General features: G+C 42.5%; 1 protein-coding gene across 1 annotated transcript in view; it reads right to left on the minus strand.

Annotated features, from left to right (window-relative positions):
• The window catches only part of malrd1 (MAM and LDL receptor class A domain containing 1), a 115,813-nt gene that overhangs the window by 39,719 nt on the left and 59,603 nt on the right, over positions 1-16,491 (minus strand). Inside the window, exons 20-21 of the mRNA XM_031835982.1 lie at positions 14,149-14,394; positions 13,158-13,315 (exon numbers count right to left, since the gene is read on the minus strand). Coding sequence (XP_031691842.1) covers positions 13,158-13,315; positions 14,149-14,394 — 404 coding nt within the window. The remainder of the gene's footprint in view (positions 1-13,157; positions 13,316-14,148; positions 14,395-16,491) is intronic.

The raw sequence follows: 16,491 nt of genomic DNA on the forward strand, positions 1-16,491 counted from the left end.
AGCTTTAGGAAGTGCAATATGATCCCATAGACACTGTGTATTAGATAGGCAAAAACTTGAAAACCTACAAACCTCAGATTTCCCACTTCCTGGTTGGATTTTCTTCTTAGGTTTTTGCCTGCCATATGAGTTCTGTTAAACTCACAGACATCATTCAAACAGTTTTAGAAACGTCAGAGTGTTTTCCATCAAAATCTACTAATAATATGCATATCTTAGCTTCTGGGCCTGAGTAGTAGGCAGTTTACTCTGGGCACCTTATTCATCCAAGCTACTCAATACTGCCCCCAGCCATAATAAGTTTTAATGTGCACACTTTGGAGAGGTATGCAGCCACTTGGAGACACCAGTTAGTCATCTCACTTAAACCCTTGTACTTTCTTTGGTCTTATGTTGCACATTTTTCAGGAGTATTCTTCTCATGTTAATGAATGTATCCAGAGTATTTTCAGATTTCGTTATGTGGCAAAAGGTACAGTAAATGTAAATTGTACATAGAATCAACAGTGTAATGTTTGGATTCAGTCCTGTGTCAGGGGAACTGTTGTTCCCTCACCTTTGGTCTAATAATCTACAAACTGTTCCTTTTCAATTGCTACCATGGTTATGCATTTTCATATTTCCTCTGTAAGAAACATTTAAATTTAGCCCTATCCATATTGGCCAACTCCCAACGAGTGTAAAGGGTTAAGATACATGTCTCACCTATGATATGTGGTTTATGGTCAGGGACAGGAATTTACAGTCAGGCTCAGCAATTTGCTGTGGCTTCATGGTTACTGAAACTTTGCCAAGGGCCTTAGTTTACATAGCCATTGCAATGAAAGAGTCTGAGCCTAACCTACTCAAAACAGAGGACAGGCAATGTCATGTTATACTCTGCTTATTTAAAGTATTATTCAAATGCACCCGAGGGTGTGCCATGCACAGTCCGTGTCCTCTCCACCAGTCTGCTGTATGCCAATAGAGTCCTTGCTAGAAATAATCTTGTTACGGCGAATGTAAAAGATTAATAGCCAATTTTACCACGTGATTTATCCAGATTTGTGTGTGTGTGATATAGAAAGGGAGCTCCATCCATAAAACTAGTCTCGGTGCGATGGCTGACTGGTGGATCATACCGGCATAGCTCATATTTGATGTCTCAATGCGATATCTATCGAGACACTTATCAGATACATTTCAGAGTTCATTCAAAAGAGTCGCCGCAAGCGCAACCCGCAAAATCCACTATGCATAACGAGGCCAGGTAGACATTTATTTAAATGTATCATTGGCATCATTTGATCACATTTGATGACAGTCGCAGTAGCCTAAACGGACAGGGGAAAGTTGCAATCGCCATTAAAATCTCCCTAATGACTTACTATTATATTAAATGTCCTGCTAAGCTGAAATCCCATTTATATTCATGGGCTTTTCATTTTACGGGGCCGCTGGCAGCTGTTTGGCTGTCGGCTCACCTTCAAATCAGAGTGCATTATGTTTTTTTCTGTTCTCTGTTTGAGGATTAAGTGATTGAGAAAAATGTGTCACCGTGTTTCTATCTTATACCATACCTCTTAACAGCTCAGATTCAAATTCTGCATCCCAAATGGCAACCCATTCCCGACATAGTGCCCCACTTTTGACCCATAGGACTCTGGGCAAAATTAGTGCACTACGTTTGTGACAGGCCCAGTGTCACAGACTGCCTACATTAATTCTATTCCCTCCCGGTGGGCTGAGCCATTGATAGAGATGTCTGATCAGGACTGATTGCTGTCACGCCCTGATCTGTTTCACCGGTCCTTGTGCTCGTCTCCACGCCCCCTCCAGGTGTCGCCCATTTTCTCTACTTATCCCCTGAGTATTTTTACCTGTGTTTTCTGTCTGTCTGTGCAAGTTCGTCTTGTTTGTTTAAGCCTACCAGTGTTTTGTGTCTCAGCGCCTGCTTTTTCCAGTCTCACTTTTCTTTTCGTGCCCTCCTGGTTTTGACCCCTGCCTGTCCTGACTCCGAGCCCGCCTGCCTGCCATCCTGTACCTTTGCCCCTTCTCTGGATTACCGACCTCTGCCTGACCTGACCCTGGGCCTGCCTGCCGTCCTGTACCTTGGCCCCACTACTCTGGATTATCGACCCCTGCCTGCCTTAACCTGTTGTTTGCCTGCCCCTGTTACAATAAACATTGTTACTTCCACAGTCTGCACTTGGGTCTTGATAGATTGCTCAGAAATGACCAATTCTGATATGAATAGACAGCTCTACGGAATAGTGCCTTCAGAAAGTATTCACACCCCTTGACCTTTTCCCACATTTTGTTGTGTTATAATCTACACAAAATACTCTGTCAAAGTGTAAAAAAAAATCTAACATTTGTCAAAAAAACAAAAACAAATGCTATATCTTGATTAAAAGCATTCAACCCCTTTCTGGGTAAGTCTAAGAGCTTTGCACACCTGGATTGTAAAATATTTGCACATTATTATTATTCAAATTCTTCAAGCTCTGTCAAGTTGGTTGTTTAATCATTGCTAGACAGCCATTTTCAGGTCTTGCCACAGATTTTCAAGTCGATTTAAGTCAAAACAGTAACTAGGCAACTCAAGAACATTCAATGTTGTCTTGGTGAGCAACTCCAGTATATATTTGGCCTTGTTTTTTAGGTTATTGTCCTGCTCAATGGTGAATTTGTCTCCCAGTGTCTGTTGGAAAGCAGACTGAACCAGGTTTTCCTCTAGGATTTTGCCTCTGCTTTAGCGCTATTCCATTTATTTGTATCCTAAAAAAACTCCCTAGTCCTTGCTGATGACAATAATACCCATAACATGATGCAGCTACCACCATACTTGAAAATATGAAGAGCGATACTCAGTGATGTGTTATGTTGGATTTGCCCCAAACATAACGCTTTGTATTCAGGACATAAAGTTTTAGGTAATTTTTTACAGTTTTACTTTAGTGCCGTATTGCTAACAGGATGCATGTTTTGGAATATTTTTATTCTGTTCAGGCTTCTTTCTTTTCTCTCTGTCATTTAGGTTAGTATTGTGGAGTAACTACAATGTTGTTGATCCATCCTTAGTTGTCTTCCATCACAACCATTAAACTCTGCAACTGTGTAAAAGTCATCATTGGCTTCATGATTTCCTTCCGCTCTGGCAACTTTGTAGTTAATGTGTGTATTGATACATCATCCAAAGTGTAATTCAGAACTTCACCATGCTCAAAGGGATATTCAATGTCTGCTTTGTAAATGTTTTGCTCATCTACTAATAGGTGCCCTTCTTTGCGAGGTGTAGGAAAATCTCCCTGTGTCACCCTGATCTGTTTCACCTGTCTTTGTGCTTGTCTCCAGCCCCTCCAGGTGTCGCCCATCTTCCCCAATATCCCCAGTGTATTTACACTTGTGTTCTCCATTTGTCTGTTGCCAGTTCGTCTTGTCAGGTCTTACCAGCGTGGTTTCCCTTCTCCCTGCTTTCTCAAGCTCTGTTTCCCTGGTTCTGACCATTCTGCCTACCCTGATCCTGACTGCTGTTCTGCACCTTATTGACTCTGGTCTTTGTGGTTAAAACTGTGTTTGAAATTCACTACTCAACTGAGGGACCTTACAGATAATTGTATGCGTGGGGTACAAAAATGAGGTAGTCATTAACTCTGCACACAGAGTCCATGCAACTTATTATGTGACTTGTTAAGCACAATTTTAGTCCTGAACTGATTTAGGCTTGCCATAACAAATGGGGTAATAGCAAGACATTTCAGCTCATTTTAAAGGAATTTGTATAAAATTCTAAAAACATAATTCCACTTTGACATTGTGGGGTATTGTGTGTAGGCCAGTGACACAAAATCACAATTGAATACATTTTAAATTCAGGCTGTAACAGAACAAAATGTGGAACAAGTCAACGGTGTGAATAATTTCTGAAGGCACTGTAAATTCAGAGGAAAAGTGTTTAGTGATTAAGGCCAGGTATATGCAGTTCACCCTCCTCACTACCCATCAAGGACTCCTGAGTCATAATTGCAGTTCAGTTCGTTCCCTTTGTTCTGCAAACACCTTTGAAGACCACCTCTCTGTTCATATTACACTGTGTCCTTCAGAATGGCATAGGCCATTATCCAAGTTTTAATGTCACATGCACAAGTACAGTTAAATGCCTTTCTTGCAAAGTCACAGCCCAACAATGCAATAATCAATAACAATGCATTAGTAGAAGGGAATAAACACGGGGGGGGGAAAAACTGAAATACACACAGTAATTAAGCATACTATGTACAGGAAATATTTAAAAACCGAGTTCCAATACTATATTTACATGTGCAGAGATATTGTAGTGATGGAGGTACAGTACCAGTCAAAAGTTTGGACACACCTCATTCAAGGATTTTTCATATTTTCTATAATGTATAATAATAGTGAAGACATTAAAACTATGAAATAACACACATGGAATTATGTAGTAACCACAATGGCGTTAAACCATTACATATCTATTTTAGATTCTTCAAAGTAGCCACCCTTTGTCTTGACAGCTTTGCACACTCTTGGCATTCTCTCAACCAGCTTCACCTGGAATGCTTTTCCAACAGTCTTGAAGGAGTTCCCACATATGCTGAGCACTTGTTGGCTACCTTTCCTTCACTCTGGAGGTTCAACTCATTCCAAACCATCTCAATTGGGTTGAGGTTGGGTGATTGTGGAGGCCAGATCATCTGATGCAGCCACCTATCACTCTCCTTTTTGGTCAAATAGCCCTTAGACAGCCTGGAGGTGTGTTTTGGGTCATTGTCCTGTGGAAAAACAAATGAGTAGTCCCACTAAGCGCAAACCAGATGGGATGGCGTATTGCTGCAGAATGCTGTGATAGCCATGCTAGTTAAGTGTGCCTTGAATTCTAAATAGAAAAATGGCAGTGTCAACACCAAAGCACCCCCACACCATCACACTTCCTCCTCCATGCTGTGGAAAACATCCGTTCACCTACTCTGCGTCTCATAAAGAGACGGTGGTTGGAACCAAAAATCGGGAATCTGGACTCATCAGACCAAAGGACATATTTCCACCGGTCTAATGTCCATTGCTCGTGTCTCTTGGCCCAAGCAAGTCTCTTATTATTGGTGTCCTTTAGTAGTGGTTTCTTTGCAGCAATTCGACCATGAAGGCCTGATTCATGCATACTCCTCTGAGCAGTTGATGTTGAGACGTGTCTGCTACTTGAACTCTGTGAAGCATTTATTTGGGCTGCAATTTCTGAGGCTGGTAACTCTAATGAACTTATCCTCTGCAGCAGAGGTAACTCTGGGTCTTCCTTAACTGTGGCGGGCAGTTTCGTCATAGCGCTTGTTGGTTTAGCACAAGTTCTTGACAGTTTCCGCATTGACTGACCTTCATGGCTTAAAGTAATGATGGACTGTCGTTTCTCTTTGCTTATTGGAGCTCTTCTTGCCATAATATGGAATTGGTATTTTACCAAATATGGCTGTCTTCTGTATACCACCACCACCTTGTCACAACACAGCTGATTGGCTCAAACGCATTAAGAAGGAAAGACATTCCTCAATTTAACTACCTCATGGTAGAGAGAATGCCAAGAGTTGTCAAGAGTTGCCAAGAGTTGTCATCAAGGTAAGGGGTGGCGACTTTGAAGAATATGTTTTATTTCATAGTCTGTCTTCTTCTTATTCTACAATGTAGAAAATAGTGAAATATTAAGAAAAACCCTTGAAAGGGTAGGTGTGTCCAAACTTTTGACTGGTACTGTTTAGAGGTAAGGTGACTAGGCATCAGGATATAAGATAAACAGAGTAGCAGCAGCTTGTACGTGAGCGGGTGTGCGAGTGTGTAGAGTCGTCAGTATACGTGTATGTGCATATTATGTGCGAGTGAGCAAATGATGGAGTGAGTGTTTGTGTGTGTGTTGGAGTGACAGTAGGTGTGAGTGTGTAGGGCCCTGTGATTGTGCATAGAGACTCAAATAAAGATACAAGGTAAACTCGGTCTGTCTAGCTATTTTGTTAGCTATTTATCAGTCGTATTGCTTGGGGATAGAAGCTGTTCAACAGCCTGTTGGTGTCAGACTTGATGCACTGGCACCTCTTACCGTGCGGAGGCAGAGAAAATAGTCTATGGCTTGGGTGGTTGGGGTCTTTGACAATTTTAGCCAATATCCACAGCACACAGAGCAGTGTGTGTGCGCGCGTGTACTCTCAACTTGGCCTGTACAGACTATAGCTCCTGATACTTCATACGAACACAGTGACAAAGAGATCAGTGTCGCTCGGTTGCATACACAGACACACACACACACTACATCTACATTAATAAATGGCCCACCATGACTCCCTTTTTCTCCCACTCTGACCTGATACTACTGTTAACTTAGAACTCATGTCCATGATCACGCGTGACATTTGGTCCCCACACCTCCATCATGAGAGTGATCCTATGGAATAGCGTGGTGGGCTCAAAATCCAAGCAATGCAGCTCAGTTAAATGAGTGGGGGCAGTACAATGAAATAAATGGACATAGCACATTACCTTCATGTAGGGAACTGCACTTCACAGACCCATATGTGATTCCTGATCTGTGATGTGAATAATGTTGATCATCCCTTCTATCACTGCACGTGTACAGTCCCCTTGTCCCCATATGTTTTTTTGTAAAGTGTCTGTTGCTGTTTTTTATATCCTGTAATGGTTTCTGTGAAAACAAATGATTGAATTATGTTATTTTAACTTAGTACAGTCACCTAGAGTAATCACAGAGATGACACCATTGCCTAAAATATATGTATAGGTTTAAATAATTTCTAAACATCCATCCCCTTAGCAACCAACCTCTGACAAGGCACGGATAGCTTCAGGCTCTGGTGCACTGGACTCCTAAGGTGCATCTCAAATGCACCCAATTCCCTATATAGTGCACTACTTTTAACCAGGCACTATATACATGCAGGAAATAGGGTGCCATTTTGCTCTCATCGCCTGTAGCTCTCTTTCTTACACACTCACCATGCACCATGAGCTCTGTTACGCTAGCTAGTGTTACCGCAGGCAGTCCAGTTTCTTGCATAAGGCATTATCTGGGTTATTAGCATAACAGTCGCCTCCTTTATCAGGGGAAGCTTAATGAAATGCTAATTCCTGTAGGTGGGATACCACCCCTTGCTGCTAGAAGAGGGATAAGAGGCTTTGCTGAAATTTACATGATGACTTCCTGACCTGCTTTGCAAATTGCACAGAATGGTTCTTGCTGTGTGTGCAAGCTCACACACACACAGGGAACCATTCGTGAAAGCTAACACACACGAGCGGACGATCACACACACAGTGTCAAGCACACATACACACAGTACCACATGTCTACGCTAACGCACAGAACAGTGTGTGTGTTTGCGTGCGTGTGTATGATCAGCATTCATGGCCTGTACCCTGCCGTAGCTAAACAACAAGAGTATCACACACACGGACACTCACAAACCTGCAGATCTAAAGCATTGTTTGCACCTTAACCTTGAGCACTACCATGCCAAGTTTAATCAAGTTTGAGAGTAAACAAAAAATACAAAGCAAGAATCAAGAGAGCCTGTGCACTTTATAGGGAACAGGGTGCCATTTGGGAGACAGCCCATCTACGCGAGTCATCAGCAATGACATCCTATGGACATTGTGTGCTTCAAAGTGCAAACAGATATATTTCTTGCTGCATTCAATGTAAATGCACATTCAGTTGAAGTCGGAAGTTTACATACACTTAGGTTGGAATCATTAATACTTGTTTTTCAACCACTCCACAAATGTCTTGTTAACAAACTACAGTTTTGGCAAGTCGGTTAGGACTCTTCTTTGTGCATGACTTCTTTGTGCATGACACAAGTCATTTTTCCAACAATTGTTTACAGACAGATTATTTCACTTAAAATTCACTGTATCACAATTCCAGTGGGTCAGAAGTTTACATACACTAAGTTGACCGTGCCTTTAAACAGCTTGGAAAATGCCCGAAAATGATGTCATGGCTTTAGAAGCTTCTGATAGGCTAATTGACATCATTTGAGTCAATTGGAGGTGTACCTGTGGATGTATTTCAAGGCCTAACTTCAAACTCAGTGCCTCTTTACTTGACATCATGGGAAAATCAAAAGAAATCAGCCAAGACCTCAGAAAATAAATTGCAGACCTCAACAATTCTGGTTCATCCTTGGGAGCAATTTCCAAAAACCTGAAGGTACCACATTCATCTGTACAATCAATAGTACGCAAGTATAAACACCATGGGACCACACAGCAGTCATACCACTCAGAAAGGAGATGGGTTCTTTGGTGCGTACTTTGGTGTGAAAAGTGCAAATCAATCCTAGAACAACAGCAAAGGACCTTGTGAAGATGCTGGAGGAAACAGGTACAAAAGTATCTATATCCACAGTAAAACGAGTCCTATATCCACATAACCTGAAATGCCGCTCAGCAAGGAAGAAACCACTGCTTCAAAACCGCCAACATCAATGATGTTTCTAGAGACAATATCTCTCTCTTCATCACTCAATACCTAGGTTTACCTCCACTGTATTCACATCCTACCATACCTTTGTCTGTACATTATACCTTGAAGCTATTTTATCGCCCCCAGAAACCTGCTCCTTTTACTCTCTGTTCCAGACGTCCGAGACGACCAATTCTCATAGCTTTTAGCCATACCCTTATCCTACTCCTCCTCTGTTCCTCTGGTGATGTAGAGGTGAATCCAGGCCCTGCAGTGCCTAGCTCCACTCCTATTCCCCAGGTGCTCTCTTTTGATGACTTCTGTAAACGTAATAGCCTTGTTTCATGCATGTTAACATTAGAAGCCTCCTCCCTAAGTTTGTTTTATTCAATGCTTTAGCACACTCTGCCAACCCGGATGTCCTGGCCATGTCTGAATCCTGGCTTAGGAAGACCACCAAAAACTCTGTAATCTCCATCCCTAACTACAACATTTTCAGACAAGATAGAATGACCAAAGGGGGCGGTGTTGCAAACTACTGCAGAGATAGCCTGCAGAGTTCTGTGTCTTACTATCCAGGTCTGTGCCCAAACAATTTGAGCTTCTACTTTTAATAATCCACCTCTCTAAAAACAAGTCTCTCACCGTTGCCGCCTGCTATAGGCCACCCTCTGCCCCCAGCTGTGCTCTGGACACCATATGTGAACTGATTGCCCCCCATCCATCTTCAGAGCTCGTACTGCTAGGTGACCTAAACTGGGACATGCTTAACACCCCAGACATCCTACAATCTAAGTTTGATGCCCTCAATCTCACACAAATGATCAATGAACCTACCAGGTACAACCCCAAACCCCAACCCCAAAGGTACAACCCCACCTCTAAGTCAGAACCGTCCAGAGTAGTGATGCTGGACGGGCGGGCAGGTGCAGGCAGTGATCGGTTGAAAAGCATGCATTTAGTTTTACTTGTATTTAAGAGCAGTTGGAGGCCACGGAAGGAGCTCTGTATGGCATTGACGCTCGTCTGGAGGGTTGTTAAAACTTCTTAGGGCTGCAATCCCATTAACGGGATGATATGACAACAGCCAGTGAAAGTGCAGGGCGCCAAATTCAAAACAACAGAAATCTCATCAATAAAATTCCTCAAACATACTTGTATCTTATACCGTTTTAAAGGTAAACTTCTTGTTAATCCCACCACAGTGTCTGATTTCAAATAGGCTTTACAGCGAAAGCACCACAAACGATTATGTTCGGTGACCACCAACTGACAGAAAAACCCAGCCATTTTTCTAGCCAAAGAGAGGAGTCACAAAATGCACAAATAGAGAAAATCAATCACTAACCTTTGATGATCTTCATCAGATGACACTCATAGGACTTCATGTTACACAATACATGTATGTTTCGTTTGATAAAGTTCATATTTATATCAAAAATCTGAGTTTACATTGGCGCGTTACGTTCACTAGTTCCAAAAACATCCAGTGATTTTGCATAGCCACATCGATTCAACAGAAATACTCTTCATAAATGTAGATGATAATACAAGTTATACACATGGAATTATAGATATACCTCTCCTTAATGCAACCGCTGTGTCAGATCTTTTTTTAAACTTTACGGAAAAAGCAAACCATGCAATAATCTGAGACGGCACTCAGAAAATAAATACAATTATTCACCATGTTGGAGTCAACAGAAACCAGAAATCACATTATAAATATTCCCTTACCTTTGATGATCTTCATCAGAATGCACTCCCAGGAATCCTAGTTCCACAATAAATGCTTGATTTGTTCGATAATGTCCAAGTAGCTACTTTTGCTAGGGCTTAGGTATACAAATCCAAACGCTCGTGCAGGTCCATGAAAACTTCAAAAAATTATATTACAGGTCGAAGAAACTTGTCAAACTAAGTATAGAATCAATCTTTATGGTGTTGTTATCATAAATCTTCAATAAAGTTCCAACCGGAGAATTCCTTTGTGTGTAGAAAAGCCATGGAACGCAGGTCGCTAATGTGAATTGCGCATGACTGGGACCTGGCCCTCTGCCAGTAACCTGATTCCTTCAGGTCTTATTCAGCCCCACAACACAGTAGAAGCCTCATTCAAGTATCTAAAGACGGTTGACATTTAGTGGAAGCCCTAGGAAGTGCAACTTCATCCATATCCCACTGTGTATTCAATAAGGGCTGGGTTGAAAATTGACCAACCTCAGATTTCTCACTTCCTGTTTGGATTTCTTCTCAGGTTTTTGCCTGCCATATGAGTTCTGTTATACTCACAGACATCATTCAAACAGTTTTAGAAACTTCAGAGTGTTTTCTATCCAATACTAATAATAATATGCATATATTAGCAACTGGGACTGAGGAGCAGGCCGTTTACTCTGGGCATCTCTGGGCACCTTTCATCCAAGTTACTCAATACTGCCCCTGCAGCCATAAGAAGTTAACACAGTGTCCAATGAAGGGCCAGAAGTATTAGGAATGGTGTCGTCTGCGTTCTCATTTGAGAAACCAAGGCTGTCGAGTCTGCCGATGAAGATGTGGTGATTGACAGAGTCGAAAGCCTTGGACAGGTCGATGAATATGGCTGCACAGTAATGTCTCTTATCGATGGCGGTTATGATGTAGTTTAGAACCTTGAGCGTGGCTGAGGTGCACCCATGACCAGCTCTGAAACCAGATTGCATAGTGGAGAAGGTACGGTGGGATTCAAAATGGTCGGTAATCTGTTTGTTAACTTGGCTTTCGAAGACCTTAGAAAGACCGGGTAAAATAGATATAGGTCTGTAGCAGTTTGGGTCTAGAGTGTCACCCCCTTTGAAGAGGGGAATGACCTTGGCAGCTTTCCAATCTTTGGGAATCTCAGACTACACGAAAGAGAGGTTGAACAGGTTAGTAATAGGGGTTGCAACAATTTCAGCAGATAGTTTTAGAAATAAATGGTCCAGATTGTCTAGCCCGGCTGATTTGTAGGGGGTCCAGATTTTGCAGCTCTTTCAGAACATCAGCTGACTGGATTTGGGAGAAGGGGAAATGGGGAAGGCTTGGGTGAGTTGTTGTGGGGGGTGCAGTGCTGTTGACTGGGGTAGGGGTAGCCAGGTGGAAAGCATGGCCAGCCGTAGAAAAATGCTTATTGAAATGGTAAATTATCGTCGATTTATCGGTGGTGACAGAGTTTCCTATCCTCAGTGTAGTTGGCATCTGGGAGGAGGTGTTCTTATTATCCATGGACTTTACAGTGTCCCAGAACTTTTTTGAGTTTGTGTTGCAGGAGGCAAATTTCAGCTTGAAAAATCTAGCCTTAGCTTTTCTAACTGCCTGTGTATATTGGTTCCTAACTTCCCTGAAAAGTTGCATATCACGGGGGCTGTTCGATTTTAATGAAGAACGCCATAGGATGTTTTTGTGTTGGTTAAGGGCTATATCTGTTCCTGGTTCTACATGTCTTGAATGGGGCATGCTTAGTTAAGATGGTGAGGAAGGCATTTAAAAAAAATAACCAGGCATCCTCTACTGACGAGATGAGGTCAATATCCTTCCAGGATACCCCGGCCAGGTCGATTAGAAAGGCCTGCTCGCTGAAGTGTTTCAGGGAGCGTTTGACAGTGATGAGTGTTTGACCGCTGACCCATTACGGATGCAGGCAATGAGGAGGTGATCGCTGAGATCTTGGTTGAAAACAGCGGAGGTGTATTTAGAGGGCAAGTTGGTTATGATGATATCTATGAGGGTGCCCGTGTTTACGGCTTTGGGGTGGTACCTGGTAGGTTCATTGATTATTTGTGTGAGTTTGAGGGCATCAAGCTTAGATTGTAGGATGTCTGGGTGTTAAGCATGTCCCAGTTTAGGTCACCTAGCAGTACGAGCTCTGAAGATCGATGGGGGGCAATCAATTCACATATGGTGTCCAGGGCACAGCTGGGGGCAGAGGGTGGCCTATAACAAGCAGCAATGGTGAGAGACTTGTTTCTGGAAAGTGAAAAATGGCTTAAAGACAACAAAGTCAAGGTATTGGAGTGGCCATTACAAAGCTCTGACCTCAATCCTATGGAAAATTGGTGGGCAGAACTGAAAAAGTGTGTGCGAGCAAGGTGGCCTACAAACCTCAGTTACACCAGCTCTGTCAGGAGGAATGGGCCAAAATTCACCCAACTTATTGTGGGAAGCTTGTGGAAGGCTACCCAAAACATTTTACCCAAGTTAAACAATTTAAAGTCAATGCTACCAAATTATAATTGAGTGTATGTAAACTTCTGACCCACTGTGAATGTGATGAAAGAAATAGAAGCTGAAATAAATCATTCTCTCTATTATTATTCTGACATTTTACATTCTTAAAATAAAGTTTCTGGAAAAAGTGGATTTTTAAAAGTAGAAGCTCAAATTGTTTGGGCACAGACCTGGATAGTAAGACATAGAACTCTGCAGGCTATCTCTGCAGTAGATTGCAACACCGCCCCCTTTGGCAGTTCTATTTTGTCGGGAGATGTTCTAGTTAGGGATGGAAATAAAGTGGTGATCCTAACTGATCTAAGACAGGGAATTTTTACTAGGATTAAATGTCAGGAATTGTGAAAAATGTAGTTGGCTAAGGTGTATGTAAACTTCCGACTTCAACTGTATACTATTCCATATTATGTCCATCCCTCAACAAGAAGTAAAATAACATTTGTACCTTGACCAGTAAGCGGATGGTTCCTGATGCTTTGTGGGAAATGTAGTACCAGAAGGTGAGCTTGCAGGTGGCACTGGACTCCTTCCACACAGAGCTCTTCATGTGAGCCTTATCACCTTTAAATCCCACTGGAGTAGCTTCCAGATAGACCAAATGACCTGGGTGAGAGAGAGAGAGAGAGAGAGAGAGAGGTGTGAAGCAGATTGATAGCCACCTCCTCAGACTGTTCTTGCTTCTGATGACAAATTACAATGAGGTCATGGGGTGGCGATCACTGCAATTGCCCCTTGGTGCCTTCAGTGGTTGCCATTACAGAGGGCACAAAAAAGTTTACCAAGTCAATGATCAAACCTCCAAAGTTAAAAAAGAACATGCTGGATTCAATGGGAGTCAGTGATCTAGAACATTCAACAGACTGGAAGAGTCTAATCATTCATATGTGGCTCTAAGTCAATTCAAAAACTTCTCAAGATACTGCAGATGAATAGCCATTCAATACCTTGTCTGTGATACATCGACGGAGATGCATTCCTAATGGCATCCTATCCTATTCCCTATATAGCGCAATACACTACTGACCAGAGCCCTATGTATGGAATGCAATCCTCTCCATCTTGAGCCAAGAAATGTGATCCAACTATCTCATAAAATTCTGGGATACGGGTTTAATTTATTCGCAGAGCAGGTAGGGAATGTAAAAAGGCTAAATTTTATATACTTCCTCAAATCAATTTAAGTATGTTATTGGACTCAATTCTATGCTTTGGTTCAGCAGATACAGTATGAAGTAAAAAATACATTGTTCGGTTATGGTCGGATAGAGAAATAGCCACCATGGCAAGAGGATGTTTTATTGTGCTCAGAGCTCCAAACTGTGCAACTGTACCAAGTTTCATGTTTTTATAAAAAGTGTGGGAAAAATTCACATATCGCCTGGAATATAAGGGGAATTCACATAGGAATTGCAGAGAAAAATACACTAATATACTACCATGCTCATTCTTCAGAGTGTGGTCAAATGGAGGTCTTATGCCCTGGACCGAGCCCACACCCAATGCCCAATCAAAGTTGTCAGCCAGGGAGCTCTTCCAACCACAGCGACCATTCTCGAAAGAGCAGGAAGTCCCACAATCCTTTTCATCGGTGCCGTCGGCGCAAACGTCTATGAAGTCACAGCTCTTGTCTGGATGGAAACACTGGCCGTTCTCACACTGCAGGTGGCCCAGAGGACAGGAGCCTAGGGAACACGCACACTGATTATAATGCATAATATATGCTTAAACCAGACAGACAGACAGACACGGATTATAACACATAATACTTGCATGAGACAGACACACTAACACACACGCACACACACACACATACTGACTAAGGGAGAGGTCATGTATTGAGAATTACACAAAGTCAATGTATTGTGAAGCATTCAGTGGCTTGCACATGAAGGCAAAGGGAAACTGCAGCAGCGTCAGGATCTGTGTGTGTAGCTAGCATGATGTTGGCATACATTAGCTTCCTCATACATCATGTAGAGCAGAGGTCAGGGGTCAGCCATTAGTGAAGTGAAGCACCACTCAAATGAAAGAGGGTACATTCAGGCTGCCCAGCACTAGGTCTGTGTCCCAAATGGCACTCTATTCCCTATAAAGTGCAGTACTTTTGGGCCTTGGCCAAAAGTAGTGCACTATACTGTATAAGATATAGGGTGCCATTTGGGACACAAAGTGCTGTAAAAATGTTATGGATCATGCTGCAACATGCAGCCAAGAGACTAGGGTGATAAGCAGGACCAGACTGGACAAAGGACAGTGAGATAGGAAATCAATGAAGTATTGAAATCAAAACAAATAGTGTGTATCCATTCAGTGCACAAACAGTAGTGTGAATTCCCTGTGGATTTGGGTTGGCTCTGGTCTTAAGACCTAACAATCATCAGAAATACACTATATATATATATATATATATATATATACATCTTCAAATTAGTGGATCTTGCTATTTCAGCAACACCTCGTTGCTGAGAGCTGTAAAACATTGAGCACACCCATTCAATCTCCATAGACAAACATTGGCAGTAGAATGGACTTACTGAAGAGCTCAGTGACTTTTAATGTGGCACCGTCCTCGGTTGCAGCACTCGCTACCGAGTTCCAAACTGCCTCTAGAAGCAACGTCAGCACAAAAGCTGTTCATCGGGAGTTCATGAAATGAGTAGCTGCACACAAACCTAAATTCACCATGCGCAATGCCAAGCGTCTGCTGGAGTGGTGTAAAACTCGCCGCCATTTGACTCTGGAGGCAGTGGAAATGCGTTCTCTGGAGTGACAAATCATGCTTCACCATCTGGCAGTCTGACAGACAAATCTGTGTTTGGTGGAACCCAGGAGAACGCTACCTGCTTAAATCCAGTGTCAACTGTAAAGTTTGGGGGAGGAGGATTAATGGTCTGCGGTTGTTTTTCATTGTTCGGACAAGGCCCCTTAGTTCCAGTGAAGGGAAATCTTAACACTAGAGCATACAATGACATTCTAGATTATTCTGTGCTTGCAACTTTGTGGCAACAGATTGGGGAAGGCCCTTTCCTGTTTCAGCATGACAATGCCCCCTGTGCACAAAGTGAGGTCCATACAGAAATGGTTTGTCAAGATCGGTGTGGAAGAACTTGACTGGCCTGCCTAGAGCCCTGACCTCAACCCTATCGAACCCCTTTGGGATGAATTGAAATGCTGACTGCCAGGCCTAATCGCCCAACATCAATGCCCGACCTCACTAATGCTCCCCGCAGTCCCCGCAGCAAATGTTCCAACATCTAGTGGAAAGCCTGTAGGCTGTTGTAGCAGGGGGGGGGGGGGAAGGCGCAACTCCATATTAATGCCCATGATTTTGGAATGAGATGTTCGACGAGTAGGTGTCCACATACTTTTGGTAATGTAGTGTACATGCACACACACACACAGACTGGATGAAAATGCCCAAGGTGACAATAAAGAGGCAGTTGCTATTAAATAATGCAGGTATTGAGATGGTGAGCTCACCTATGCATGATCAGAACTTCACCTTCATAATGTCGGGCTAATGACATCTAGTGGAGTTCGTAAAATCCATACAGTTTAGTCAAGCCATTCGTCGAAACGACATCAAGTGTCTCAGACTAGGAGTGCTGATCTAGTATCAGTTCCCCCCGTTTGTGCATGCAATGTTATTAATTGTGATCTAAAAGGCAAAGCTGATCCTGAATCTCAAAACAACCAAAGAGACCTGAAAGGCCAAGAATTCAAATTGAATATAAAAAGTAAGCCGAGCAAGCAGACGATCTGAATGATACATTAGCCTC

Source organism: Oncorhynchus kisutch, linkage group LG11 (genome assembly GCF_002021735.2).
Source record: "Oncorhynchus kisutch isolate 150728-3 linkage group LG11, Okis_V2, whole genome shotgun sequence".
NCBI classification, from domain to species: Eukaryota; Metazoa; Chordata; class Actinopteri; order Salmoniformes; family Salmonidae; genus Oncorhynchus; species Oncorhynchus kisutch.